The sequence below is a fragment of the Saimiri boliviensis genome, chromosome 9 (assembly GCF_048565385.1).
Source record: "Saimiri boliviensis isolate mSaiBol1 chromosome 9, mSaiBol1.pri, whole genome shotgun sequence".
Taxonomy (NCBI): Eukaryota; Metazoa; Chordata; class Mammalia; order Primates; family Cebidae; genus Saimiri; species Saimiri boliviensis.
In genome coordinates, this window is record NC_133457.1 from 100,816,728 (window position 1) to 100,844,134 (window position 27,407).

General features: G+C 43.9%; 1 protein-coding gene across 4 annotated transcripts in view; it reads right to left on the minus strand.

The window, feature by feature from the left end:
- Positions 1-1,110: 1,110 nt before the first annotated feature.
- Positions 1,111-27,407, minus strand: part of NDRG3 (NDRG family member 3) — a 91,242-nt gene continuing 64,945 nt past the window's right edge. For 2 of the 4 annotated variants that reach the window (XM_074406491.1, XM_074406490.1), the window contains 9 exons: positions 21,537-21,593; positions 16,186-16,289; positions 15,441-15,506; positions 15,268-15,319; positions 9,446-9,493; positions 5,892-5,927; positions 5,750-5,801; positions 4,186-4,224; positions 1,111-3,112 (listed from right to left, as the gene is read on the minus strand). In XM_074406491.1, coding sequence (XP_074262592.1) covers positions 2,931-3,112; positions 4,186-4,224; positions 5,750-5,801; positions 5,892-5,927; positions 9,446-9,493; positions 15,268-15,319; positions 15,441-15,506; positions 16,186-16,289; positions 21,537-21,593 — 636 coding nt within the window. In that variant the 3' untranslated portion in view covers positions 1,111-2,930. The remainder of the gene's footprint in view (positions 3,113-4,185; positions 4,225-5,749; positions 5,802-5,891; positions 5,928-9,445; positions 9,494-15,267; positions 15,320-15,440; positions 15,507-16,185; positions 16,290-21,536; positions 21,594-27,407) is intronic. The other 2 variants (XM_074406492.1, XM_039479568.2) reach the window with 2 other exon arrangements.

Genomic DNA, 27,407 nt, shown 5'->3' on the forward strand with positions numbered 1-27,407 from the left:
AGGAGGCAGAGGTTGCAGTGAGTGGAAATTGTGCCACTGCACTCCAGCCTGGGTGACAGAACAAGACTCTGTCTGAAAACAAAACATAACCCAACAAAAAACAAAGGGCAACTGAGGCCATGAGATCAAATCCTTCCCAGGTCAGCATTCTGTGGAGCACGAGCCTGCATCATCAGGTGTCGGCTTGGTAATCTGCATCTGTTCAAATGCATTTGTTTCAACTCCTCTGCCAACATGGGTAGGGTCCATGTCATTTTACGAATGCCTTTCGCATGTGCAGCAATCCAGATGCATTTTTGCTGGCACTTGCCCCTGAGTCACTGAAAAACTCATCTGAGATGGTGGTCTCTTAAAATTATTATGATGATGATTTTAAATGGAATCTCATTCTATAGCCCAGGCTAGAGTGCAGTGGCGCAATCTCGGCTCACTGCAACCTCTGCCTCCCAGTGATTCTCCTGCCTCACAGCCTCCCAAGTAGATGAGATTATAGGCATGCACCACCATGACCGGCTAACTTATGTATTTTTAGTAGAAACAGTGTTTCACTATGTTGGCCAGATTGGTCTTGAACTCCTGACCTCAAGTGATCTACCTGCCCTGGCCTCCCAGAGTGCTGGGATTACAGGTGTGAGCCACCACACCTGGCCTGAAATTATTCTTGACAGGTATAAATATAGCCATTTCTGGAGAAACACAGGCTGGTCTCATAGAGGAACCCAGACAAGTGGTTGCAGATTATCAAATGACAGGTGGGACCCAGCAATTCCACGCAGGTGGTGGAGCTGCAACATGGACCACCTTCTCAAGACCTCAGCTGCTTCTACTCCATCACAAACAACACTATCAGGCTTCTCCTGATTTTTGGCTTGAGGGAAATACATACACATCAGATGGAATTCTGCATAATACCCTGGGATTTAATCCTGGCTGGACTTATTGGCTGTAGGACCTTGGGCAAATGATTTATCATCAGGCTTCATTTCCTCCTATAAATGGACAGTGTCACTTGGTGGATAAGCAATCACATGAAAATGCCAACACCAGCATACAGCAACTCGATCCCGCCCGGAACCCCAGTGAATGGCTTGAGAGAAATAATACCAGCAATCAGGTAACAATGAGACATATACAGCTTTATTTAATAATCTGTAAAAAGTCATACTCTGGCAGAGTGATGCATTCCTTATCTCAGCAGAAAGCAAACAATGTGTCTGAAAAGCCCCTTCCCAAGATTTGGAACTGTGTAACCCTGAGCTTACATCTCAATGCTCCCAAGAGCTGGGCTCTTGCTATGTGGCAGCTGGTATCCACAGTTCTTTCTCTCACCCTCCAATGATACTCTCTGGCTGGCTGTGACTCCCTCAACCTAACAGTAGACAGGAGGCTGAAAACTACTTTACCTGGACAGGGCTGCCTCTACAGATGGGCCCCTTCCTTCCTACAAAAGGGAGTTCATAAGATTAAGAATGTTTCTTACAGCCAGGCACAATGACTCACACCTACAATCCCAGCACTTTGGAAGGCCAAGGTGGGTGGATCACCTGAGGTCAGGAGTTTGAGACCAGCCTGGCCAACATGGCGAAACCCCATCTCTACTAAAATACAAAAACTAGCCAGGTGTGATGGCAGGTGCCTGTAGTACCAGCTCCTCCTGCAGTTCCAGCTCACAGGCAGGGATGACACAGCCACTTGAGACAAGAGTTCTCCTCTCAGCCACCTGAGAGGAAAACTGCTTGAGCCCGGGAGGCGGAAGTTGCAGTGAGCCAAGCTCGCGCCATTGCACTCTAACCTGCGCGGCAGAGCGAGATTCTGACAGACAAACAAAAAAAAGACTCTTTCTGATAAATGAGTTCTGTATTAATTTAATTTGGCTTCCATATGGCTGCTGAAATCAAGCTTATTAAACATAATACAATGTTAATGGCTGTTCCTCTCCTCCCACCCATTTCTCCACCATCTACATGCTTTTTAAGCCATCCCTCTCCCTTTTCTGGGAAGCGAGGAATGGAGAAATACTCTCATCATAGACCTAAGAGGCACTTCTTGTGGATATGTGGATGTCTGGTATCAGATACTGCAGCAATAGCAGTTTTGTTCTTGCAGAGCAGAGGCCTGGCATTTCGTTTTCCACCTTCCTGTGCTAAGTGAGTCCAGTAATTAAGCCACACTCACTCCTTGAAAACAACTCTTATGTCGTATCAGAACCTCACTGATGGTTCATGGGCTTCCAGCAGAATATATTCCTCCCTTTTATTTATAGAGTAGAATACAGGAATTCATTTGGACAGAAGGAGCCTCTCTATGTAACAGGCAGCCTTCTACTATTGGTCACAATCAATCAATGGTCCAGGCAGTAATTATCATTTTCCACATTCCTCAGAGCTGCTCTCTCCTGAAATCACTCTGCAAATTTTGACCAATTTGCAAACAAAAGAGAATGCAGTTGGCCTACCCAACCTAGAAATCTGTTCTGCCTAATTCCCTTAAAAAAACCATTGAGAATGCAAAATAAGTCCCTTTTTCGTTTTTTGCAGAAGCACTACAAGAAAGCATGTCTAAAACCACAGAACTATGCACACACAAACACAGACACGCGTGCTCGCACACACACAGAGTCGGGATCAAAGAATCTTATCTGATACATAGTTGAGGGAGCACGGAAAAAAGCTGGCAAGAGAGGATATGGAGAGATCTGATCAGCTAAAGATGTTGGAATGTTACAGTATGGCATGGAAGTGGTTCTTGGGATATACAAAAAAGGGGTGGGCAGGCAGAGAGAATGATAAATCCAGACTACTAGAGAGAGGTTCAGTGGCCATGCATGAGTTAAAGATAGTAGAGGCCAGTTTACTGGATGAAATGTTATATTATGGAGTGGTCATTTGAAGAAGGATGGACTTGCAATGATCCAGGGGAGGAGCATCTGTTTAGCAGGACACCTCCATGGTCTGGTGTCTGTCCAGGACATCAGGGGACTCACAGGATTCTTGAGTTCCATCTGACTGATTGCTGGTGACAGACCGGCTGAAGGGACTTTCTCCAGAGCCAATGCTACTTGAGGTTGAGTGGGTTCGTGATCGGGCAAGCCGGGTCATGCTGGCAGACGGTACTGTAACAGAGAACCAAAGGGGACTAGAAGATGAAGCCCTGGTTAAGCTCAGCTAACCTAGGAGTCTCATCAAAGGCTTTATGTTTAGCTTTTCCAACTCATTTATGATGACACCCAGGACAAGATATAGCCATCCCCATTTTGTATTATTTGCTCTAGGTGAGTGGTGAAACATGAGGGCACTTTAATCCTTTAGATCTGGTTGGAATATCAGTGATTGTAGTCCCCAGCAGAACAAGGGGAAACCCTAAGTCCAGAGTATAGCCTCTTAGCTATGCCCACGCCATTCAGACAGTGATAGAATGGAAGCTTTGGGAACCCAAACAGATCAATAAAACCTACAGTACATGCAAGACTAAACCAAAAGAAAAGAAAGACAAACACACAAGTATGAAGGTGTTTCACAAACACAGTGCAAGCCCGATACAACGAGACTACCATCCGTGTCCACAGGCTACCTTGCTACCTGGGGAGGAGACGTGTAGGACGGTGTGGGTCAAGGGGAGGGCAGGTTGGCTTGGAGCTGACCTCTACATGGGGATGAGGTGTTTAACTCAGACTCCTGTTCTGCCACTGCTTGACCCTAAGGTCCTTCTAGCTTGGCTGGAACTTGGCCTTACCTGGCATAGCCTCCCTGCCTATCCTCCTGGGCAGCAGCCACTCCCCTAGCTGTCATTTCAATGCTGGGGTCAAAAGGTGCCATTATCTGCAGAGTTCTCTGGGCACAGGCTCTGACCCTCCCATTTAGAGCCAAAGCTGCCCTTGGATTCCTGTGTCTGGAGGTTAATTCAACGATCTGTAGGTGGTGGTGGAAGACAGGCCCTGCCTATCAAATTGCAGCTGCTGCTGTGACCCTGGATTTAGGATGACAAGAGGAGGCCTTCCCCTTACAACCAGATCCTTTCTTACTCCTGGGGGACCAGGGCTGGACCTGTAGGCTAAATCTCTTGGGGTGTATTGAGCCGCGTTCTATCGGGCTCTCACTGCACAGGAAGACCACGGACATGCTACAGGCAGCCAGTGCAGCCAGGAGAGGCTGGAAGGCGGGATGGAGCCAGCACAGAGGAAGGTACCTGACTCGGTGCTCAAGTGACTGAGCTGCACATACGGGACTGGAAGCAGGATGGACATAGGAAAAGCCAGGTTAGTGACCTGAGAGTGCCAAGTGGCAACCTCAGTTGCCTGGTAGACACTGACAGAATACTCTAAGACAGGGATAAAATTTTATTTTAAGGTCCCAGAGAGGAGGTGAGGCTGACAGATAATTCATAGCATCTCAGATGTTACTTCCTCAATTAGACAAAAGCAGTTGTTTTCCTCTCCGCTATAAATAGTCATCTTGCTTTGGATCAGCAATGGGCTGGAAGATCAGCTGTTTCTTGGCAAAGGATAAGAATGGGCTAGGAGAGGGGCTCCTGTTCCTCCCAGTGAGCTCTAGGGCTGTGGGTGTGGGCTCGGTTGGTAGCAGCTCACAGGCAAGGATGACACAGCCACTTGAGACAAGACATACATGGTCTGCCTGGCAGGTACAGGGCTGCACCCAGGGCCCAGCTACCCAGAGCAGCTGACCAGGTGGCTCACCAATGACCATTATTCACACTAATACCAAAGACAGGAGAAAAATCACCCTACTGGGTAAAGAGCTCTGTACCTGAGTGAAAGAGTTTTTCTTAAAACTCCAAGAAAGGAGCACATGTAGAGAATTCTGTGACCATGAGAAAGCTCAGGGGTCATACAATACAAGAGACCAGGACAATGGCATATGATATGGACACACCCTTGGACTTGCTCTAAAAACACTCTCCAAGTTCATCTCCTGGGGAGAAAGATACTTCCAAGGATACTGCCCTTTTCTCCTGGAGTCTCCATTTCATATCTCTAGGTCCGGAGTTATTAACCAGCTGAGTTTAAATGTAAATCATAATTTCAGATTCACACCTAGGACAGACAGCCTAAGCTTCAGTGGTTCAAAATGTGGGCTCTGGAGTCAGACTGCCAGAGTCTGAATCATGGTTCTACAGCTGAATTTTTACCCTAGGAAATGTGCTTAGCCTTTTTGAGACTCAGTTTCTTCTTCTATAAAATGGCACTAATAACAGAATGACCTCTTAGATTAAGAATACATAGTGGCCGGGCGTGGTGGCTCAAGCCTGTAATCCCAGCACTTTGGGAGGCCAAGGCGGGTGGATCACAAGGTCAAGAGATCAAGACCAGCCTGGTCAACATGGTGAAACCCCGTCTCTACTAAAAATACAAAAAAAAATTAGCTGGGCATGGTGGTGCGTGCCTGTAATCCCAGCTACTCAGGAGGCTGAGGCAGGAGAATTGCCTGAACCCAGAAGGCGGAGGTTGCGGTGAGCCGAGATCGTGCCATTGCACTCCAGCCTGGGTAACAAGAGCGAAACTCCGTCTCAAAAAAAAAAAAAAAAAAAGAATACATAGTACCTGACAAAAGTAAGTGCTGAGTGTTAGCATATCATAAATACACACGAATGAACGTTCCATCAACATTTTGGTTTCTACTTTGCTTAACGCTAGCTGGTACAGTTATATCCCAAGAATTGTGGGCTCCCAGATGCAAAGCTGATCCCCAATATTCATCAATTGTTGCTAGATAGAAAGTTGTGTACTACTCACTGTAGCCCATTCCCTGCAAAAAGTACTTGAAGGCTTCGGTGAGCTTCCCAGGCTGGGGGCACAAAACGAGAGGACATTAATCTTTGCATAGACAGAGACGCAGAATTAAAAGGGTGTTTTAAAAAAAAAAAAATCTCCTTACCTGAACTACCTGGGGCAGTCCCCCACAGTCTGCCATCTAGAAAAGGAGAAATATGCAAGTCAGCTGGGACTTACCCTTAAGAGAATTGCTCTGAACATCCCAAGTCCTTTCAAACAGAACAAAATCAACTTCTAGGTTTTAATGTTTAACTGCAAGTTTACATCTCAATGCACTCACATACAATGCACTCACATATATTTTCATTGGATGAAAATCTGAAATAATTATTCCATACTTATTTATCAATAAGACTTAAGGGCTGACTTTCAGGCCCATGGTGGCAATTTTCTGTTGCGGTGATAGTGAAGTTAACCACTACTCTCAGTTGTGGAAACCACCTGAGAATATTCCTTTCAGAGTCCTCGAACAGTGTGACCCTAACTTCTCTGTGCATCATGCTTTCCAAGTCTCATTTCAACTCTACGTTATCTTTCTTTCCTTCATGAGTAAGGGCACTCTGCCAACAGGATGATACTGATTTAGTCAGCTCACTCAGTCAACCACTTTCCTCTAATAGCTGGGTTTGGTAATGATGCTTTTCACTTCATAAACATTTACAGCTGGTTTTTCACACATGTGCAAGCATTTCTAGGGTATGGCTTCATTAGTGTACACTGGAATTACCTGAAGGACTTATTAAAACTCAGATTCTTGGATCCCTGTCCCGGAGATTCTGATTTGACAGGTCTGGGGTATGGTTCAAGAACGTGTATTTCTAATAAGCTCCCAGCTGATTTGAATCTACTCTCCATAGAAAAGCATTTTTAGGGCATGGTGGCCAAACACAGGCCTGCTCTCTTCCTTCCAGCTGTTATGCACTCCAGGCTCTGATGGTATCCTATTCAGGCTGGCTGGCTTTTTTTTAAAAAAAGGGACATGAACCCCATGGTTTCAACTCACTGGCATTAAAAATTATTTTGAGGGGGGACTGCTACTGGGGAGAGTGCCACAGAAGACACAGAAATTTGAGATTAACAAGGGCAAGTCCCCTGAAAATTCTAAGCATAAGATTGTACACAAACACTTAATCTAACAAATATACACAAAACCAAACCAGCACAGGCTGTATTTTCATGAAGTTTAGGAGCTGAAACCTGATGCGAACCACTGAACAGTTCCCATATGCAGAGAGAATACCGGGAGAAACTATTCCCAAGATGGGTACCTATCAAACAGTTTGAGAGTTCAATCTGCCATAGGAGTTATCTACTCTATTCTATGGGGTTTTAGATGGGCTTTTTTTCCCAAAAATAACTGTCTATGTTTATTGTAGTTTTGTGCTTTTGAATATTGATTGAAACCTGAAGTGAGAAATTAATTTGAAACTGCAAACTTAAAAAACAATCAATATTTTATTTTTATTAAAAAAAATAGGCCGGGCGTGGTGGCTCAAGCCTGTAATCCCAGCACTTTGGGAGGCCGAGGCGGGTGGATCATGAGGTCGAGAGATCGAGACCATCCTGGTCAACATGGTGAAACCCCGTCTCTACTAAAAATATAAAAAAATTAGCTGGGCATGGTGGCTCGTGCCTGTAATCCCAGCTACTCAGGAGGCTGGGGCAGGAGAATTGCTTGAGCCCAGGAGGCGGAGGTTGCGGTGAGCCGAGATCGCGCCATTGCACTCCAGCCTGGGTAACAAGAGCGACACTCCGTCTCAAAAAAAAAAAAAAAAAAAAAAAAATTTTTTTTTGAGATAAAGTCTCGCTCTTGTTGCCCAGGCTAGAATACAATGGTGCAATCTTGGCTCACTGTTAACTTCCGCCTCAGCCTCTGGAGTAGCTGGATTACAGGCACCTGCTACCATGGCTGGCTAATTTTTGTATTTTTAGTAGAGAGGAGGTTTCACCATGTTGGGCAGGCTGGTCTTGACTCCTGGCCTCCGCCTCCCAAAGTGCTGGGATTGCAGGCGTGAGCCACCATGCCCAGCCCCCAGAAAAAATTTTTAGACCCGCCATCAACTGACTGGAGGCCAGAACATTTTGAGTGTGGTCATCTCAGTGCATTAACCTCACGTTATCTTTCTAGGAACTACAGGCTGTTTCTGGTAACAGCACTTTCCTTTCAAACACACCTCAAAGAGAAAAGGAAGAGGCAGAGGTCTTTCACACTGAAAATGTGGCAGTAAGCAACATATGATCAGCATTTAAATCTACAGTAGTCCAAATTCAAACTAGACGATCAGCTACCTAAAAACTTTAGTAGGGGCTCTAGGAAAAGCTAGGTTGAAACAATGTCAGGTAAAAACTCCTGCCTAGGATATACTCAAAAGGGGAGACACTTGATACTAACTCTAGAAAGTTAGCCTAAGAGTCGCTCTGTATTTGCCCTAAGAAAAAGAACATGCATCCACCCTCATCATTAGAATCGTTACTGAAAGTTTCCTTATCAATACAGCAGGATTTTGCATATAAAGAATTTATATCCATTGTCTTAATTCTCACAACACTAAATAACGTTTATGAAGTTAAAAAATTTTTTTTTGAGACAGGGTTTCACTCTGTCACCTAGGCTGCAGTGAAGTGTCAAGAGCACAAATCCTCGAATTCCTGGGCTCAAGGAATCCTCTAGCCTCAGCCTCCTGAGTAGCTGGGGCTACAGGAGCGCACCACCAAGCCCAGCTAATTTTCTTATTTTTTTTTGTAGAGACAGAATCTCACTGTGTTGCCCAGGCTGCTCTCGAACTCCTGGCTTCCCACCTTGGCCTTCCAAAGCACTGGGATTATAGGTGTGAGCCACTGCACCCAGCCAAAGTTTTTAGTTACATGGGAAAAGGCTCGGTCATAAAGTTGAGTAAAACAGATACAGGGTTGTAAATACTCTCTGATGGGGTCTCACTCTGTCACCCAGGCTGGTCTCAAAATAACTGGACTCAAGTGATCCACCCACCTCACCCTCCCAAAGTGTTGGGATTACAGGTGTCAACCATTGTGCCCTGCACCTCTCTAATGATGTAAAAATGAATAGGAAAGGACAGCAATAATTTACCAGAGGTTTGGGTGGTATTATGGGTAATTTAAATTTATTTTATTCTTTATGCTTTTTTCTTTTTTGCAGTGTTCTACAATGAGAACATAATCAGCAAAAAAGTATTATTTTATTTTATTTATTTATTTATTTATTTATTTTTGAGACAGAATCTCGCTCTGTTGCCCAGGCTGGAGTGAAGTGGTGTGATCTCGGCTCACTGCAACCTCTGCCACCCAGGTTCAAGCAATTATCTTGCCTTAGCCTCCCGAGTAGCTGGGACTACAGGCATGTGCAACCACACCCAGTTAATTTTTGTATTTTTAGTAGAGACAGGGTTTCGCCATATTGGCCAGGCTGGTATCAAACCCCTGACCTCATGATCCACCTGCCTCGGCCTCCCAAAGTGCTGGGATTACAGGCATGAACCACCATACCCAGCCAAAAGCATTATTTTAAAAAGAGAATGAAATACCAAAGAGAGGGAAGCTTTGCTTCTTTCTGGGCAATTATTCCAGAAAACATGATTAATCTGAAGCATATATAATATACTCACAAAGGGTTGGAAGTGAAGGAAGAAGACACATTACCTTTAGCAAAGTTGTATTTATAGGGTTCAGGCGGGAATTACATTCGACCTAAAATTTTAAAAAGGAGAGAATAATTTTATGAGTTGCTAGGAAAAAAATGAAATAGCCCAGCATGAGAATGATCTTGCAAGATCAACAGCTCAGTTTGAAGAAGGCTGAACCAGCCAAAGAGATTACCAAAACACATAGTGAAAGACATATTTATTTATATGATACACTTCGAAATTTCCAAGCAGACCTAAAAATTTCACTTATCTAATTTTCTGAATCTGTTACATGTCTTTAAAAAAAACTACAAGCTAAATCTAATTCTTCCCACTGGCTAGCTACATAACATGAAGTCGGTTACCTTACTTCTTTGGAAAATGAACTGGACCACCGAGCATGGTGGCTCACACCTGTAATTCCAGCACTTCAGGAGGCGGAGGCGGGTGGATCACCTGAGGTCAGGAGTTCAAGACCAGCTTGACCAACATGGAGAAACCCTATTTCTACTGAATATTCAAAATTAGCTGGGTGTGGTGCCACATGCCTGTAATCCCAACTACCTGGGAGGCTGAGGCAGGAGAATCACTTGAACCTGGGAGGCGGAGGTTGTGGTGAGCCAAGATTCCGCCACTGCACTCCAGCCTGGGCAACAAGAGTGAAATTCTGTCTCAAAAAAAAAAAAAAGGACTAGACCATGGGTCCTCTCCTGCTCCTGCTGGGATCTCTTTAATGGCTTCTGAGCACAACTGGTTCTAATGACTAAGACCTGAGCACCTCTCCTGCCTCTTTCCTTAGTGGGTTTGTTATTCCTTCTGTCTTCACTCTTTTCTACCTCAAGGTCTTTGTCTATCCAGCCTAAAGTTGAACTCTTCTCATTTTTCTCTATAGAGTCATTTAATTAAGAATCACAAGACCATCCTGGTCAACATGGTGAAACCCCGTCTCTACTAAAAATACAAAAAATTAGCTGGGCATGGTGGCACGTGCCTGTAATCCCAGCTACTCAGGAGGCTGAGGCAGGAGAATTGCCTGAACCCAGGAGGCGGAGGTTGCGGTGAGCCGAGATCGCGCCATTGCACTCCAGCCTGGGTAACAGGAGCGAAATTCCGTCTCAAAAAAAAAAAAAAAAAAAAAAGAATCACAGCCCTGTGCATTCACATGTCTGATATCCTGTACCCTTGTGTTCATGAGGGCAGGGATCTCAAAGAAAACATTTTGGGGAGACAATCTCTCGGTTCAGCATTGTTTTAGGGCTATTTTAATCAACTGGATCTCTCTGTTTATAGGTTTGCTAAGAACACACATATAAAATCTGTGCTGATAGTCTGGATCCAGCAGGGTGAAACATGTAATACAAAGCAAAATGAACCACTGCAAACACTTCACAACTAAGCTGAGCAAACACAGAAAGAGGAGTGGGATTTCTACAGATAGATAAAGGGAAAGTGTGAGTGTTTGAGAACTTCCAGAATCAAGGTGAAAGCATAAGCATAGCCCAGGGGTGGGAACAGAACATCTGCTGAGGCAAGTGTGAGGTAAGGTAGACTGGAGGTGAGGCTGGGGCACAGGCTGGAGCTAACTGTGGAAGGCGGGATGCCACAGAAGGTGTCTGAAGTGACAGGATTTGAGTTGTTTTAGGAATGGCCTACATAACGGACTGCAGTGGCAGCAAGCAGTGGTCAAAATTACCTAGGCGGCTGGGCGCGGTGGCTCAAGCCTGTAATCCCAGCACTTTGGGAGGCTGAGGCGGGTGGATCACGAGGTCGAGAGATCGAGACCATCCTGGTCAATATGGTGAAACCCCGTCTGTACTAAAAATACAAAAAAATTAGCTGGGCATGGTGGCTCGTGCCTGTAATCCCAGCTACTCGGGAGGCTGAGGCAGGAGAATTGACTGAACCCAGGAGGCGGAGGTTGCGGTGAGCCGAGATCGCGCCATTGCACTCCAGCCTGGGTAACAAGAGCGAGACTCTGTCTCAAAAAAACAAATAAAATAAAATAAAATAAAATTACCTAGGCAAGACCCAGTAATCCAGATGAACTTTTGCTCTCAGGATTGCGGGTGGGCAGGTATACAAAACTCTTCTAAAATCAGGGATAATATAAAAAGTGAGGATCACCAAATCAGAGTTTTGATTTGCTCTACACAAAGGACAATGCAGGCAGTGACAAACAAATGTATCAGTTCACTACAGAATGTGCATTAACTCTAAAAGGTAGAATTTAAAAACTGGATCTCTAACTGCTAGGCACAGTGCTTAGAACATAGTAGATAAACTATAAATATTTTCTGGAAGAATGCACTCCAAAATCTGCATTTAATATAATAAATCATGCTTTCCTTGATTCACCATTGCAATTTCTACATTATAAGAAGTCTTGATACCTGGTAGACCAAACACAATCATTGTTTTTGTTTTTTTTTTTTTTTTTTTTTTGAGACAGAGTTTTGCTCTTGTTACCCAGGCTGGAGTGCAATGGCGTGATCTCGGCTCACCGCAACCTCCGCCTCCTGGGTTCAGGCAATTCTCCTGCCTCAGCCTCCTGAGTAGCTGGGATTACAGGCACACCCCACCATGCCCAGCTAATTTTTGTATTTTTAGTAGAGACGGGGTTTCACCATGTTGACCAGGTTGGTCTCGATCTCTTGACCTCGTGATCCACCCGCCTCGGCCTCCCAAAGTGCTGGGATTACAGGCGTGAGCCACCGCGCCCGGCCCTGTTTGTTTGTTTTTTTGAGACAGAGTCTTGCTCTGTCACCCAGGCTGGAGTGCAGTGGCACGATCTCAGATCACTGCAACCTCTGCCTCCTGGGTTCAGGCAATTCTACTGAGTAGCTGGGATTAGAGGTGTGCACAACCACACCCAGCTCATTTTTTTATTTTTAGTAGAGACAGGGTTTTGCCATGTTAGCTAGGCTGATCTTGAACTCCTGACCTCAAGTGATCTGCTCACCTCGGCCTCCCAAAGTGCTGGGATTACAGGCGTGAGCCACTGTCCCCAGCCACACGCCATGTATTTCACACCAGAACTCAAAGTGTTTTACAGGGCAGTTCAGAGACATGCGAATATATCCTTTTACATCTGCATATTCTTGCCCTACAATCATTTCCCCGCTCCACAAACCTCAACTATGTCTAAACCTCCGATCATTTGTTAGACTTCCTTTCCAAAAAGTTTTACTCCTTAATGTTTTGCTCTATTTAGGGCAGAAGTGAAGACAGCCAAAGAAATCAAGTAATAATAAACAGAGATACTTGGTTAAGTTATATATGCTGTGGGAAACACATAATTAGACATATGAAAAAGTATCAACTTCATTTTTAATCAAATAAATGCAAATTAAAACAGTGAGATACTATTTTTAACCTATCAGATTTTAACTACTAATAAAAAAAGATTCAGTGCTAGACAGCGTGCAGTGAAACAGGCATGCTTATACAGTGCTGGTGGCAATATACTGGTATATCCTTTCTGGAAAGGAACCTGGCAAAATGTATTAAAGACTTTATAAAGATTTATAATTTTAGACATATTAATTTCACTTCTGGAAATCCATCCCAAAGAAATAACCAAAGATTCAAAGATTTCCTAAGGATGTTCAATAGTAACATTTTATTTATTTATTTATTTAGAGATGAAGTCTCACTCTTATCCCCCAGGCTGGAGTGCAGTGGTACGATCTTGGCTCACTGCAACCTCCACCTCCTGGGTTCAAGCCATTCTCCTGCCTCAGCCTCCTGAGGAGCTGGAATTACAGGCACCTGCCACCATGCCTGGCTAATTTTTGCATTTTTAGTAGATTCGGGTTTCACCATGATCAGGCTGGTCTCGAACTCCTGACCTCAGGTTATCTGCCCACCCACCTTGACCTCCAAAATGCGGGGATTACAGGCACGAGTGACTGGCACTCTTGGCTCACTGCAGCCTCTGCCTCCCGGGTTCGAGTGATTCTCCTGTCTAAGCCTCCCAAGTAGCTGGGACTACAGGCGCACACTACCACACCCAGCTGATTTTTTTTTTTGTATTTTTAGTAGAGACAGGGTTTCACCATGTCAGCCAGGCTGATCTCAAACTCCTGGCCTCATGATCTGCCCACCTCAGCCTCCCAAAGTGCTGGGATTACAGACATGAGCCACCCCGCCTGGCCCTGATTTTTTGTATTTTTAATAAAGATGGGGTTTCACCACGTTGGCCAGGTTGGTTTTGAACTCCTAACCTCAGGTGATCCACCCACCTCAGCCTCCCAAAGTGCTGGAATCCCAGCACAACAGGCGTAAGCCACCACACCTGACCAACAGTAACATTATTAATAGCATAAAATTGGAATTAATCAACATGAGAATAAAGTTAAATAAATAGTGGTAAATCTACAGACATACTAACTCTATAATGGAAAAATGCTATCAAAAGTGTTCAGTCAGGCCCCCAAATCTTATATATTCAATATAATCAGGTCTATGTAAAGAAAAAGGTAATTGTCTGTCTTTAGGTAATGGGATTACGACTTCCCCCCCATCTTTCTTTTTTTTTTTTTTTTTTTTAGACGGAGTTTCGCTCTTGTTACCCAGGCTGGAGTGCAATGGCACGATCTTGGCTCACTGCAACCTCTGCCTCCTGGGTTCAGGCGATTCTCCTAACTCAGCCTGCTGAGTAGCTGGGATTACAGGCACGCGCCACCATGCCCAGCTAATTTTTTGTATTTTTAGCAGAGACGGGGTTTCACCATGTTGACCAGGATGGTCTCAATCTCTTTACCTCATGATCTACCCGCCTTGGCCTCCCAAAGTGCTGGGATTACAGGCTTGAGCCACTGCACCCGGCCCATCTTTCTATTTTTACATTTTTTTTTCATATTTTCTACAATAAGCATATATAATTTTTATCCATGTGCTATGTCCTTCAGAAGAAGGTAGAGATGGCCTTCCAGCCTGCTTGATTTATGGTGGCAATCTATTCCAGATTAAAGGCTGAGGCTGTCAGAAATCTGCTAATAAGTAAATGGTTTTAGTTGTACTACTTGCCACAAAGTGAACTACACCACACAAAACAATCAAGAACAAAACTGATCCCATCTGATGAAATCTAGTGATTGATGAATGAACTTTCTAAAAAAAATGTATGACAAAGAGCAAACCCTGATATGTGTAATCAGAAAACAAAAATTAGTATTTACCAACTGTTTCTAGTGTGTCAACAATGCGCTACATACTTTTTTTTGAGACAGGGTCTTACTCTGTTACCCAGGCTGGAGTGCAGTGGAGCAATCATGGCCCACTGCAGCCTTGATCTCCTATCTCAGCCTCTAGAATAGCTGGGACTAAAGGCTGCCTAATTCAAAAAAATTTTTTTGTAGGGTTAGGGTCCCACTGTGTTGCCCACTGGTCTCAAACTCCTGGGCTCAAGTGATCCTCCTGCCTCAGCCTCCCAAAGTGTTGGGAATACAGGTGTGAGCCACTGGACCCAGCCTATAATTTTTTTTTTTTGAGAGGGAGTCTCGCTCTATCACCCAAGCTGGAGAACAGTAGCATGATCTTGGCTCACTGCAACCCCTGCCTCCCAGGTTCAAGCGATTTTCCTGCCTCAGTCTCCCAAGTAGCTGGGATTACAGGTGCCCACCATCACGCCTGGCTAATTTGCTTTTGTATTTTTAGTAGAGATGGGGGTTTTACCATGTCGTCCAGGCTGGTCTTGAGCTCCTGACCTCAGGTGATCCGCCCACCTCAGCCTCCCCAAGTGCTGGGATTACAGGTGTGCTTACACCACACCCAGCCCGGCCTATAATTTTATTACATTTTAATCTCATTATCTTCACAGCATCAGAACATACTTACCACAGCCTCAACTGCAGGCGAACTGTCCCCTACCACCAGTAAAGTAGAACACCTAGGTAGGCAAAATAAGAGGTGTCACTCAGCAAATAGGCACATAAATTCCATTGAACACCAAATTAGTCTATGAATGCAAAGATATTTGGCAAGTCAGTTGAGGAAACTGAGGAACTTACTTTAATGTTTTTAATTTGTTATCATTTTGGCCCAGTATGGGTCTTTCGATCTCCAAGTCTCTGCGTCTAGAAAAACAAAGCAAAAGCAAGGCCCTTTTTGGGTAAAGTCATAGCAACTCAGGTTATTTTCTGGTCATAAACACCAAAATGTATCAAGGAATGTGAAATTACCTTTCTTTCACACCTGAGAAGGGAAGAGGCCCTGTGACTTGATTCTCGAGTCACCACTTCAGTGGCATCCTGAGTGGTACGGGGCAGGAAGGAGGCTCCTGGCTAAACCCTGCAGGACTCTTTGGGATGCTACAAGGAGACAGCCTCAAAACCCAACAGCAATACCACTGAAGCTCTCAAGTCCTAAGTGTTTAATTTATAGGAATAAATTCCTTAAGAGAAGAGAATGACACATTTTGAGGAAAGGGGGAAGGGTGTTTTTCTTGTAACTATTAATAGAGTTTAGCACAGGACTTAATCTTTCTAATTTCAGCTAAAAATAGGGAGGCTCTGTTATATAGAAGAGCTAGAGAGACAAAGTTCAAAATCTGGCTTTGCTCCTTCCTGGCTGTGTAACTCTGGATAAAGATGGACCCATTTCGTCCATCTTTGCCCATGTTTCTAGAAAACCAGAAGGGGCTCACATTTTCATCTCAAAGAAGCTGGTCTCAAGATTAGATACAGTACTCTCTCCTCCCGTCTCCTCTTTTTAGACCTGTCTACATTTAAGTGAAGAAATAGGAAAAAAATATACCCATTATAGGAATTCAAGAAGAGCTGCAGGTTGTCTTGGTTGATGTCTTGGGCAATATGCATTCTGTAGGTTTGGATCAGGTCCAGGTTGGCCTGTAACTCTTCCTAGAATAATTCAAAGAAGACACAGGTAAGCTTCTGAGCTCCAGAACAAGTCCATCTTATTTATTTTGCATTTTCTTTTCTTTTTTTTTTTTGAAACGGAGTTTCGCTCTTGTTGCCCAGGCTGGAGTGCAATGGCGTGATCTCGGCTCACCGCAACCTCCGCCTCCTGGCTTCAGGCAATTCTCCTGCCTCAGCCTCCTAAGTAGCTGGGATTACAGGCATGTGCCACCATGCCCAGCTACTTTTTTGTATTTTTAGTAGAGACGGGGTTTCACCATGTTGACCAGGATGGTCTCGATCTCTTGACCTCGTGATCCACCCGCCTCGGCCTCCCAAAGTGCTGGGATTACAGGCTTGAGCCGCTGCGCCCAGCTTATTTTGCATTTTCAATACCACAAGCCAAACCATATGGCTCATGATGGGGACTGGGGCAGAGGCTGGAGGCTACTGATACACTGGTAGGCTGAATGGCTGATTATTTGCATCAGACTGGTTCAGTGCCATATTCTGTGTCAGATGAGGGCAGCAAAGGACCTATTATGGATTCAAGTACTAGCTGTGGAACTTAGGTCACCTCATTACTCAGAACCCTGATTTCTTTGTATTTTTTTTTAATGTTCTGCCATTCTACACAAAAATGGAGATATTATAAAAATGAAGATAATAACCAGCTATCTGACAAGGCTGTTTTAAAGATTAAATAAGAAAAGTTATATAAACATATAAACTGTAAAGTGTAAAAAAAAGGAAGGTAACAGTTCTTTTTTTATGAGGCAGAGTCATGCTCAATCACCTTGGCACAGAATCGGCTCACTGCAATCTCCACCTCCCGGGTTCAAGCAATTCTCCTGCCTCAGTCTCCTGAGTAGCTGGGATTAGAGGCATGGACCACCATGCCAAGCTAATTTTTTTTTTGTATTTTTAGTAGAGTCACACCATGTTCAAGATATTCAACAGTAACATTATTTTATTTTTTGAGACAGAATCTTGCTCTTTCTCACCCAGGCAGGAGTGCAGTGCGTGATCTTGGCTCACTGCAACCTCTGCCTCCCAGGTTCAAGCTATTCTCCTGTCTCAGCCTCCCAAGTAACTGAGACTACAGGTGCACACTACCACACCTGGCTAATTTTTTGTATTTTTAGTAGAGACAGGGTTTCAACATGTTGGCTAGGCTGGTCTCAAACTCCTGATCTCAGGTGATCTGCCTGCCTCGGCCGCCCAAAGTGCTGGGATTACAGGTGTGAGCTACTGTGCCTGGCTACATTTCTTTTAATAACCATAAAGCTGTCCAATTAACTTATTCATACTTCACTGATATAATCAGCATATTACCTATCTATATATACCACCATTTAACATTATACATTGTATAATTGTATATTCCATTCTGTTTATGATACTTTATTGATTTAGTAATTTATTATTTATTTTAATCTTTCAAATTTTATTTTAGAGATGGGGACTCACTATGTTGCTCATGCTGGAGTACAGTGGCTATTCACAGGTAATTCATATTCATATAATGTACTGCAGTTTGGAATTCCTGAGCTTTAGTAGAAATGGGGTTTCACTATGTTGGGGGTTTCACTATGTTGGCCAGACTGGTCTCAAACTCCTGACCTTGTGATCTGCCCACCTTGGCCTCCCAAAGTGTTGGGACTACAGGCATGAGCCACCATGCCTGGCCTTACCAATACTTTTAAAGGTATAAAATACAAGAGAAACAAATTGGTCTATACAGTGAAAAGTAAGTTTCCCTCTCCACCACCCACTGTTTAATGGTCACTCTGTTGCTGGCCTTCTCAGATGTCATCAGAACTAGTTGCCAGATTCTTGAATACATAAGCATACATGTAAATATGTGTGTGCATACACACATACGTCATTAAACAGTTTTAAGCAGAAAGAAAAATTCTTGCATTGAAGGAAAGAAATATTCAGGGATAATTAAGAAGTCTGTTAATCCAGGGCAATGTGTAAACTTCACCACCAAGCCTTATTAGAGAAATAAAGATATGGAAAATTTGTTTGCATTTTCACCACCATGCAGATGTCGTGAGCCCAGAATACAGTTGGATACTGATAAGAGTCTACCTGAAACTGAAGGGTACACAAATCACTACCAGAAAACTTTGTGAGAGCCCCAGTCTCATTCTAAAGATATTATAGTAAGAAAAGTTAATACCAAATGACAGGCCAGGTGTGGTGGCTCATGCTTGTAATCCCAGCACTTTGGGAGGCTGAGGCAGGAGGATCGCTTGAGGCCAGGAGTTTGAGACTAGCCTAGGTTAACATAGTAAGACCCCCATCTCTACCAAAAAAATTGAAACTAGCTTAATGTGATGGTACATGCCTGTAGTACTAGCTACTCAGGAGGCTGAAGGAGGAGGATGGCTTAAGCTCGGGAGATTGAAGCTGCAGCAAACTATGATGGCATAACTGTAATCCAGCCTGGACGACAGAGCAAGACTCTGTTCTCAATAAACAAACTGACTCTCACCTTTTTAAAAACACAAATTATAGTCCTCTAGACATTGCTCTACACTTGCTTTGCCATGTAAAGTACAGTAGATATCATTCCTTATCCAGATATATAGACTCTCTCATTTATTTACACTGTCTTCCCACATCCTTGCTAGTACAAATGTATTTTTATTTTTTTTCTCTTATTGGTGAAGATGAGCATTATTCATGTTTAAAAACCATGTTTGTGGGCCGGGCGCGGTGGCTCACGCCTGTAATCCCAGCACTTTGGGAGGCAGAGGCGGGTGGATCACGAGGTCAAGAGATTGAGATCATCCTGGTCAACATGGTGAAACCCCGTTTCTATTAAAAATACAAAAAATTAGCTGGGCATGGTGGCGCATGCCTATAATCCCAGCTACTCAGGAGACTGAGGCAGGAGAATTGCCTGAAGCCAGGAGGCGGAGGTTGCGGTGAGCCGAGATCGCGCCATTGCACTCCAGCCTGGGTAACAAAAGCGAAACTCCGTCTTAAAAAAAGAAAAAAAAAACCATGTTTGCTTCCATTTCAAAGCAATACAAGCATTAGTTTGCTTACTTTTTTAAAACTTATTTTTAATTTTTCTTATCTTTTTGGCTGGTCAAGAGCAGTAGTGAGAGAAAGGAAAGAGTAGAACAAGGAATTCAATCTGTAACTAACTTTACAATCAGTTCAGATAATTCACTACCTTCAGACCAGCCTGAATGCTTAAATTTTAAATGAACTCTTCAGCCTTATGACAATCCACGATGACCTCATGTTTTAAACGCATATATTTATATAGTTATAGATACAGTAATATATATAAAGTTATATATATGTGTATATATATTACTGTACATACAGTGAGGATGTTCTTGCTTTTTAGAAATGATTAAATACTGTCCTTAGCTCTCCCTTCAGAGACCTATATAAAGTAGTATTTATTTTTGCTATATTGCCCAGGCCAGTCTTGAACTCTGGGTTCAAGTGATCCTCCCACCACAGCCTCCTGAGTAGCTGGGACCACAGCTACCAAGCCCGGCTGATTTTTGAATATTTATAAAGATAGGGTACTTCTATGGGGTACCTGCCTCAGCCTCCCAAGTAGCTGGAACTACAGGTGTATGCTACCATGCCTGGCTAATTTTTGTATTTTTAGTAGAAAGAGAGTTTCACCATGTTGGCCAGGCTGGTCTCAAACATCTGACTTCAAGTGATCTGCCTACCTCAGCCTCCCAAAGTGCTGGGATTACAGACGTGAGCCACTGCACCCAACCCCTAATTTGTAGTGTATTAACACAATGAACTGCTGCTACACAGTAATAAAAAAGAATGAACTACTGACACATGGAATGACATGGATGAAAAAAAGACAGTATGTTGAGCAAAAGCAGCCAGACTCAGAGAAATATACATTCTGTTATTCCATTTATATGAAGTTTAAGACAGTCAAAAATAATCTACGGAGGTAACAGAATAGTCAATACCTTGTTTGGGGTGGGGAATTATTGAGTGGTAAAGGATAATGAGGAAAGCTTTGTGGGGTGATGAAAATGATGAAATGTTAATGATGAAAATTTTCTGTTTGTGTTCTGGGTAGTAGTTACATGAAAGTATACATCAGTAAATGGTCACTGAGATGCACTTAGGATGTGTGCATTACACTATTTGTAAGTACTACCTCAATTAAAGAGAGGGCAATATGGAGGCAAAACCCAAAGGAATCAGCTGGAAGAATTAAAGCGGTTGCCACTAAAAAGCAGAATATGGGGTAGGAGACACCCTCTTTGTAATAAGCCCTGTAGAATTTCTCTACTCTAAAATATATGTGAATTTGTAACTTTGATAAAAATACAATGAAATAAAAGATGATAGACTTTGGACTTAGCCTGACCTGGATTCAAATGTCAGCTCCACACTCACCATCTGGATAGCAGTGGCAAATTACGTTGCCTCTCTGGTCTTTGGTATCCCTATCTTAAAATCAGACTAACAGAACCATGTAAAAAATAGTTTGTACATCTAAAGTCTTATAAATAATCAATAGTTGGTAAATGCTAGTTTTCTTCCCATCTGCCATTTTCCTTCAGGATAATATTTTAAATGAAGCAGATTACAATTAAGTACCCACTATTCCTACATATATTATTCTCCTCTCCCCACCCCAGACACCTCACAGCTTTCTGACCTCATTGCCCACTTATTCCATCACTCCTTTGTCGGTCACCCAACTCACTCTTCCCTTTGAAGAGGAACAGGATCCCCCTCACCTGCTAGTTAAGTCCCCTTCCCCACCCAGCAATTTTGTACATGATAACTGCCACTTTTTGTGAAGACTTCAGTTTCCTTTCCTCCCCAGTCGAAAAACATGGGGCTTGAACAAGATAATCTCTAAGCTTCTTTTAGCACTATTACTTCACAGGTTTTTTTCCCTGAAATTTCTATTTCTGTGAAGCCTTTCCCAGACCTCCTAATGGCTCTAAAGATGTTTGGGGAGGCACGTGATGCTGTCAAACATTAACAGATGCCATGCTACTTACAGGAACAGGTAGCCAGAGACGCTGTCTTCTCTGAGTTCCACATGGCAACAACCATGTGGCAATGAGTTAGATTCACATCTGCAAGGCCACATGCCTTTCAACATTGGAAGTGTTATTTGCTGGGATGAGATAAATTCTAAGGCAGCCCTTCTTTCCTGAAGTAAAATAAGAATTTGCATGCAAGCCAATAAACACAGCTCTTCTGGCTGGAACAGGCACTTACCTGCCCAAAGTGATGAGCCAAAATAATGTCCACAACATTGGTTGTCAGGCCAGAGAGCTGAAAAAAATAAAAACTCTGTCTTAAGAGGGTAAGCATATGCCAAAATTTACCAAGCTGCCCAATTAAAACAAGTACACTTTATTATATATGTTACCTTTTAAAAAACAAATGACAAACCCCCACAATTCAGTGTCATACATTTTCATGAGATGGTGGTTTCAAAGAAACACAGAGACGAGAAACAAGTCAGAAAAAACTAAGTCTCTTTTCCACGGTAATAATAAAGCCTGCTGTGAAATAGACGGAACTAGAAGGAGATGCTGACCATTCCTCTGAAAGCCTGACCTAGACCTCATGGCTGTTTGCTACTTCATTCCAGCCTGTGTTTCTGCATTTACACTGGATTTATGGCTGATAAGGACTGACTTAACAATCACTCCCATGACTTCCAAGAGACAAAAACAGTTTTTTTCTCTTTCTTCCAGTTTTTGCTATCTGTATTTCAGGGAGTGGGAGGAAATGACTTGTTTACAGAATGTTCTTGAGTTTTAAATATTTTTCTCCAATTTTTCCCATTTGAAAATGATGCACCCCACAGTCTAATAAATGTAGCAATCTGTGTAAATCTGCATACTGTTAGTCTATTTTCAGAAAAATTTCCAACTCAAATTATGTTGCTGATTTCTGTTAAGCCTTCTTCCTTGGTTTTATGCTGAACTACTGCTGATTAGGGGTGAAGTATTGAATTGGGGATAGGCACGGAGAAGAGGTAGTGAGGGATAGACATGGCTATGCCTGGAGTAGGATTATATAGTCCCAGAAAGACTGAGGAGAAGTCCTGAAATCTTCATATAGGTTATCAGTGATGCACAGGTTATAAACTACAGAAAATTAGGCCAGGCGCGGTGGCTCACGCCTGTACAGTAATCCCAGAATTTTGGGAGGCCGAGGCCAGCGGATTACCTGAGGTCAGGAGTTAAAGACCAGCCTGACCAACATAGTGAAACCTTGTCTATACTAAAAATACATGGATGAACCGGGAAACCATCATTCTCAGCAAACTGACACAAGAGCAAAAAATCAAACACCGCATGTTCTCACTCATAGGCGGGTGTTGAACAATGAGAACACATGGACACACGGAGGGGAGCACTAGACACTGGGGTCTGTTGGGGGGAAACAGGGGAGGGACAGTGCGGGGTGGGGAGTTGGGGAGAGATAGTATGGGGAGAAATGCCAGATAGAGGTGATGGGGAAGGCGGCAGCAAATCACACTGCCACGTGTGTACCTATGCAACAATCCTGCATGTTCTTCACATGTACCCCAAAACCTAAAATGCAATTAAAAAAAAAGAAGAAAAAGAAAAAAAATACAAAAATTAGCGAGGTGTGATGGCACATGTCTGTAGTCCCAGCTACTCAGGAGGCTAAGAGAGAAGAATCACTTGAACTCAGGGGTCGAAGGCTGCAGTGAGCTGAGATCATGCCACTGTACTTCAGCCTGGGCAACAGAGCAAGATTCCATCTCAAATAAAAAAAAAAATGGTACCCACATACTATGTAAGAATTAGGACAAGATTGATTGACTGATTGATTGATAGGGTCTCACTCTATCACCCAGACTGGAGTGCAGTGGTGTCATCACAGCTCACTGTAGCCTTGACTTCTCAGGCTCAAGAGATCTTCTGGCCTCAGCCACCTGAGTACCTGGGACTACAGATGCGCACCACCACGCCTGGCTAATTTTTAAATTTTTTTGTAGAGATGAGGTCTCACTGTGTTGCCCAGGGTAGTCTTAAGCTCCTGAGCTCAAGCAATCTTCCAGCCTCAGCTTCCCAAAGTGCTGGGATTACTGGTGTGAAACAGTGTGCCCAGCCAGGACAAATTTTAAATAAGCCAGGCTGTGGGAAGGAATTTCCACAGCATCTGCCAACAGCACTGTTAATGTGTTTTAGCTGAGAAATACCTCATTACTCCAAAACGTAAATGTAGAAAGAGATGGATACATTATTTAGAATCTAGTTTGCTGGTAAGTAGAATATTTTAATAGTTTTAATAAATATATGCTTATCACAGAAAACTGCAAAAAAGAATTTTAAAAAAATTCATTTTTTTGGTTGTTGTTTTGTTTTGTTTTGAGATAGGGTCTCATTTTCTTGCTCTGTCACCCAGGCTGGAGTGAAGTGGCACAATCCAGGCTCACTGCAATCTCCGCAACCCAAGTTTTCAAGTGATTCTCCAACCTCAGCTCCTGAGTAGCTGGGACCACAGGCACGTACCACCAGACTTGGCTATGTTTCTGTATTTTTAGTAGAGAAAGGCTTCACCATGTTGGCCAGGTAGCCATGCTGGTCTTGAACTCCTCCTGACCTCAAGTAATCTGTCCACTTTAATGAATGCTTTAAAGCATTAAAAGAATGCTTTAATGAATATTCTGGGTCTGCAACTTACTAGCAATGTAATTTTAAGTTAATAGTTGCTCTGTGGGATAGTAATGGTACCAGTGGATTGTCCTGAAGATGAAAAAGGTTAAGTATATCTAAAACATTTAAGAACAGTGCCTGGTACACAGTAAGCACTATATAGGTGTTACATTTTTAAAAAAAAATTATTACCCAACTCTTTAAATCTTTTTAAGGATTACTACCTTTCAGAAAAGTTCCTAGGTATCCTAGGTATTGACTTAGTGAATTTCATGGTTTGAGTATCAATATAGCTTTATTATTATTATTATTTTTGAGACAGGGTCTCTCTCTATCACCCAGGCAGGACTGCAGTAACATGATCATGGCTCATTGCAGCCTGAACACCTGGGCTCAAGCAATCCTTCCCCTTCAACCTCCTGAGTAACTGGGACTACAAGCATGTACCACCATGTCTAATTTAAAAATTTTTGTAGAGATTAAGTCTTGTTCTGTTGACCAGGCTAGTCTTAAGCTCCTGGCCTCAAGTGATCTTCCTGCCTTGGCCTCCCGAAGTGCTAGGACTATAGGTGTGAGCCACCATGCCCAGCCAAATTCTATTTTTTTTTTTTGAAACAGGGTCTCTCTCTGTCACCCAGGCTGGAGAGCAGTAGTGTGATCATGGTCCACTACAGCCTTGACCTGCTGGGCTCAAGCACTCTTCCCACCTCAGCTTACCAAGTAGGTGAAACCACAGACATGTGCCACAACTTGTTTTTGAGACAGTCTCACTTTGTTGCCAGGCTAGAGTGCACTGGCGTGATCTCGACTCACTGTAACCTCCACCTCCCAGGTTCAAGCAATTCTCCTGCCTCAGCCTCCCAAGTATCTGGGACTACAGGAGCCTGCCACCACATCCAGCTAATTTTTATATTTTTAGTAGAGATAGGGTTTTGCCATGTTGGCCATGTTAGACTCAAACTCCAGACCTCAGGTGATCCGCCTGCCTTGGCCTCCCAAAGTGCTGACATTACAGGCATGAGCTACCGTGCCCGGTGGACAACTAGCTACTTTTAAATTTTTTTTGTTTTATTGTTTTGAGATGGAGTTTTGCTATTGTTGCCCAGGGTGGCGTGCAATGGCGTGATCTCGGCTCATCGCAACCTCTGCCTCCCAGGTTCAAGCGATTCTCCTGCCTCAGCCTCCCAAGTAGCTGGGATTACAGGCATATGCCACCACGCCTGCTAATTTTGTATTTTTACTAGAGATGGGGTTTCTCCACATTGGTCATGCTGGTCTTGAACTCCAGAACTCAGGTGATCCTCCTGCTTCGGCCTCCCAAAGTGCTGGGATTACAGGCATAAGCCACTGTGCCTGGCCTACTTATAAAAATTGTTTTGTAATGATAGGGTCTCACTATGTTGCCCAGGCTAGTCTCAAAGTCGTAGGCTCAAGCGATCCTCCTGCCTCAGCTTCCCAAAGTGCTGAGATTACAGAGTTAAACCACTGTGCCTGGCCAATAAAGATTGTTGATATATTTAACAAGTTGGGTGGTAGCATTTTGGAGATAATGACCTGCAATGGTGTATTAGAATATTTATGGCAACGTGAAAGTACTGAGAAGTAAGCATTTGTTTAAAATGAGATTAATAGATTAGGGACCTTTTTTTTTTTTGGTCTTTGAGACAGAGTTTCGCTCTTGTTTACCCAGGCTGCAGTGCAATGGCGCGATCTCGGCTCACCGCAACCTCCGCCTCCTGGGTTCAGGCAATTCTCCTGCCTCAGCCTCCTGAGTAGCTGGGATTACAGGCACGCGCCACCATGCCCAGCTAATTTTCTGTATTTTTTAGTAGAGACGGGGTTTCACCATGCTGACCAGGATGGTCTCGATCTCTTGACCTTGTGATCCACCTGCCTCAGCCTCCCAAAGTGCTGGGATTACAGGCTTGAGCCACCGCGCCTGGCTGATTAGGGACCTTTTAACAGGAAATAAAAACTTAATTTTCGCTTTGGAAATCAGTGATTTACTATAAAATACCATAGTTTTACATTAAAATCACATACACATAACATCTGTACTTCATCAAGAAAATGGTTCAAAACTGTTTCCTTTCTAACTTGAAAACAGCGTTTTTTTGTTTTTTTTTTTTTTGAGATGGAGTTTTACTCTTGTCACCCAGGCTGCAGTATAATGGCATGATCTCGGCTCACTGCAACCTTTGCCTCCTGGGTTCAAGCAATTCTCATGCCTCAACCTCCCGGGTGGCTGGGATTACAAGTGTGCACCATCACGCCCCACTAATTTTTTAATTTTTAGTAGACGGGGTTTCGCTATGTTGGCCAGGCTGGTCTTGAACTCCTGATTCAGGTGATCCACCCTCCTTGGCCTCCCAAAGTTCTCGGATTACAGTGTGAGCCACTATACCCCACAAAAGTAAATTATTATTATTATTATTTTGAGATGAAGTCTTGCTCTGTTGCTCAGGCTGGAGTGCCATGGCGCAGTCTTGCCTCACTGCAACCTCTGCCTCCTGGGTTCAAGTGATTCTCCTGCCTCAGCCTCTTGAATAGCCAGGATTACAAGCAAGCGTCACCACATCCAGCTAATTTTTGTATTTGTGGTAGAGATGGGGTTTCACCATTTTGGTGAGGGTAGTCTCAAACTCCTGACCTCATGATCCACCTGTCTCGTCCTCGCAAAGTACTGGTTTACAGGTGGAAGCCACCGTGCCTGGCCTAACAGTGAATTATTTTTAGCATAGGTGAGTTGAATGCAAATGATGGCAGTGGCTGCTGCCATCATGCTGTGTGGCTGGGGCTACACACTCCGTGGAGTAGTTGGAAGCCCCACCCCTTCTGGGTTGGGATGGGAGCTGCCAACCACTGCAGACCCAAGCCTCCTTCTCTATGAAGCAAGCAGGAACCCTGCCCTCCTGGACAGGGCTACAGCTGTCCAAACTGCAGCTGTAGATCTGAGCCTCCCTGTGCTCTAGGGGGAACCATGAACAAACAGGATTTGCCTTTCCAGGTGTTGCTACAGCTACCGCACCTGTGGTTGCAGACCTGGGCTTCTGGCTCCAGGAAGCAGGCAAGAGTTGGGGACAAGCCCCTTCCGAGTTGGTGGGGTGGGAGCTCCCGGGTGCAGCTGCGGAGGCAGGTGGCAGGACCGGGGAATCTCTGCAGCCTGCATTCTTGGGAGCCCCAGGAAGGACCCTGCCATGCACTGGGGCCATGAATGGCAGCAGGAGGCAGATGGAGTCCTGGGCAGAAGTGGGTGGGGTCCGCAGTAAGGCCCCACCCTCAGGGCAAGAAACCCTGAAGTCTGGGGCCTGGACTGCTAGTTCCTTGGACTGGAGTAGGGACTTGTGACACCTCTTCCTGGCCTGCCCATGGACCAGTCAGCATGCACTTCATCCTTTCTGAGGTCCATAAATATGTACCTCATTCTTCCTGGATACAGGACAGAAAC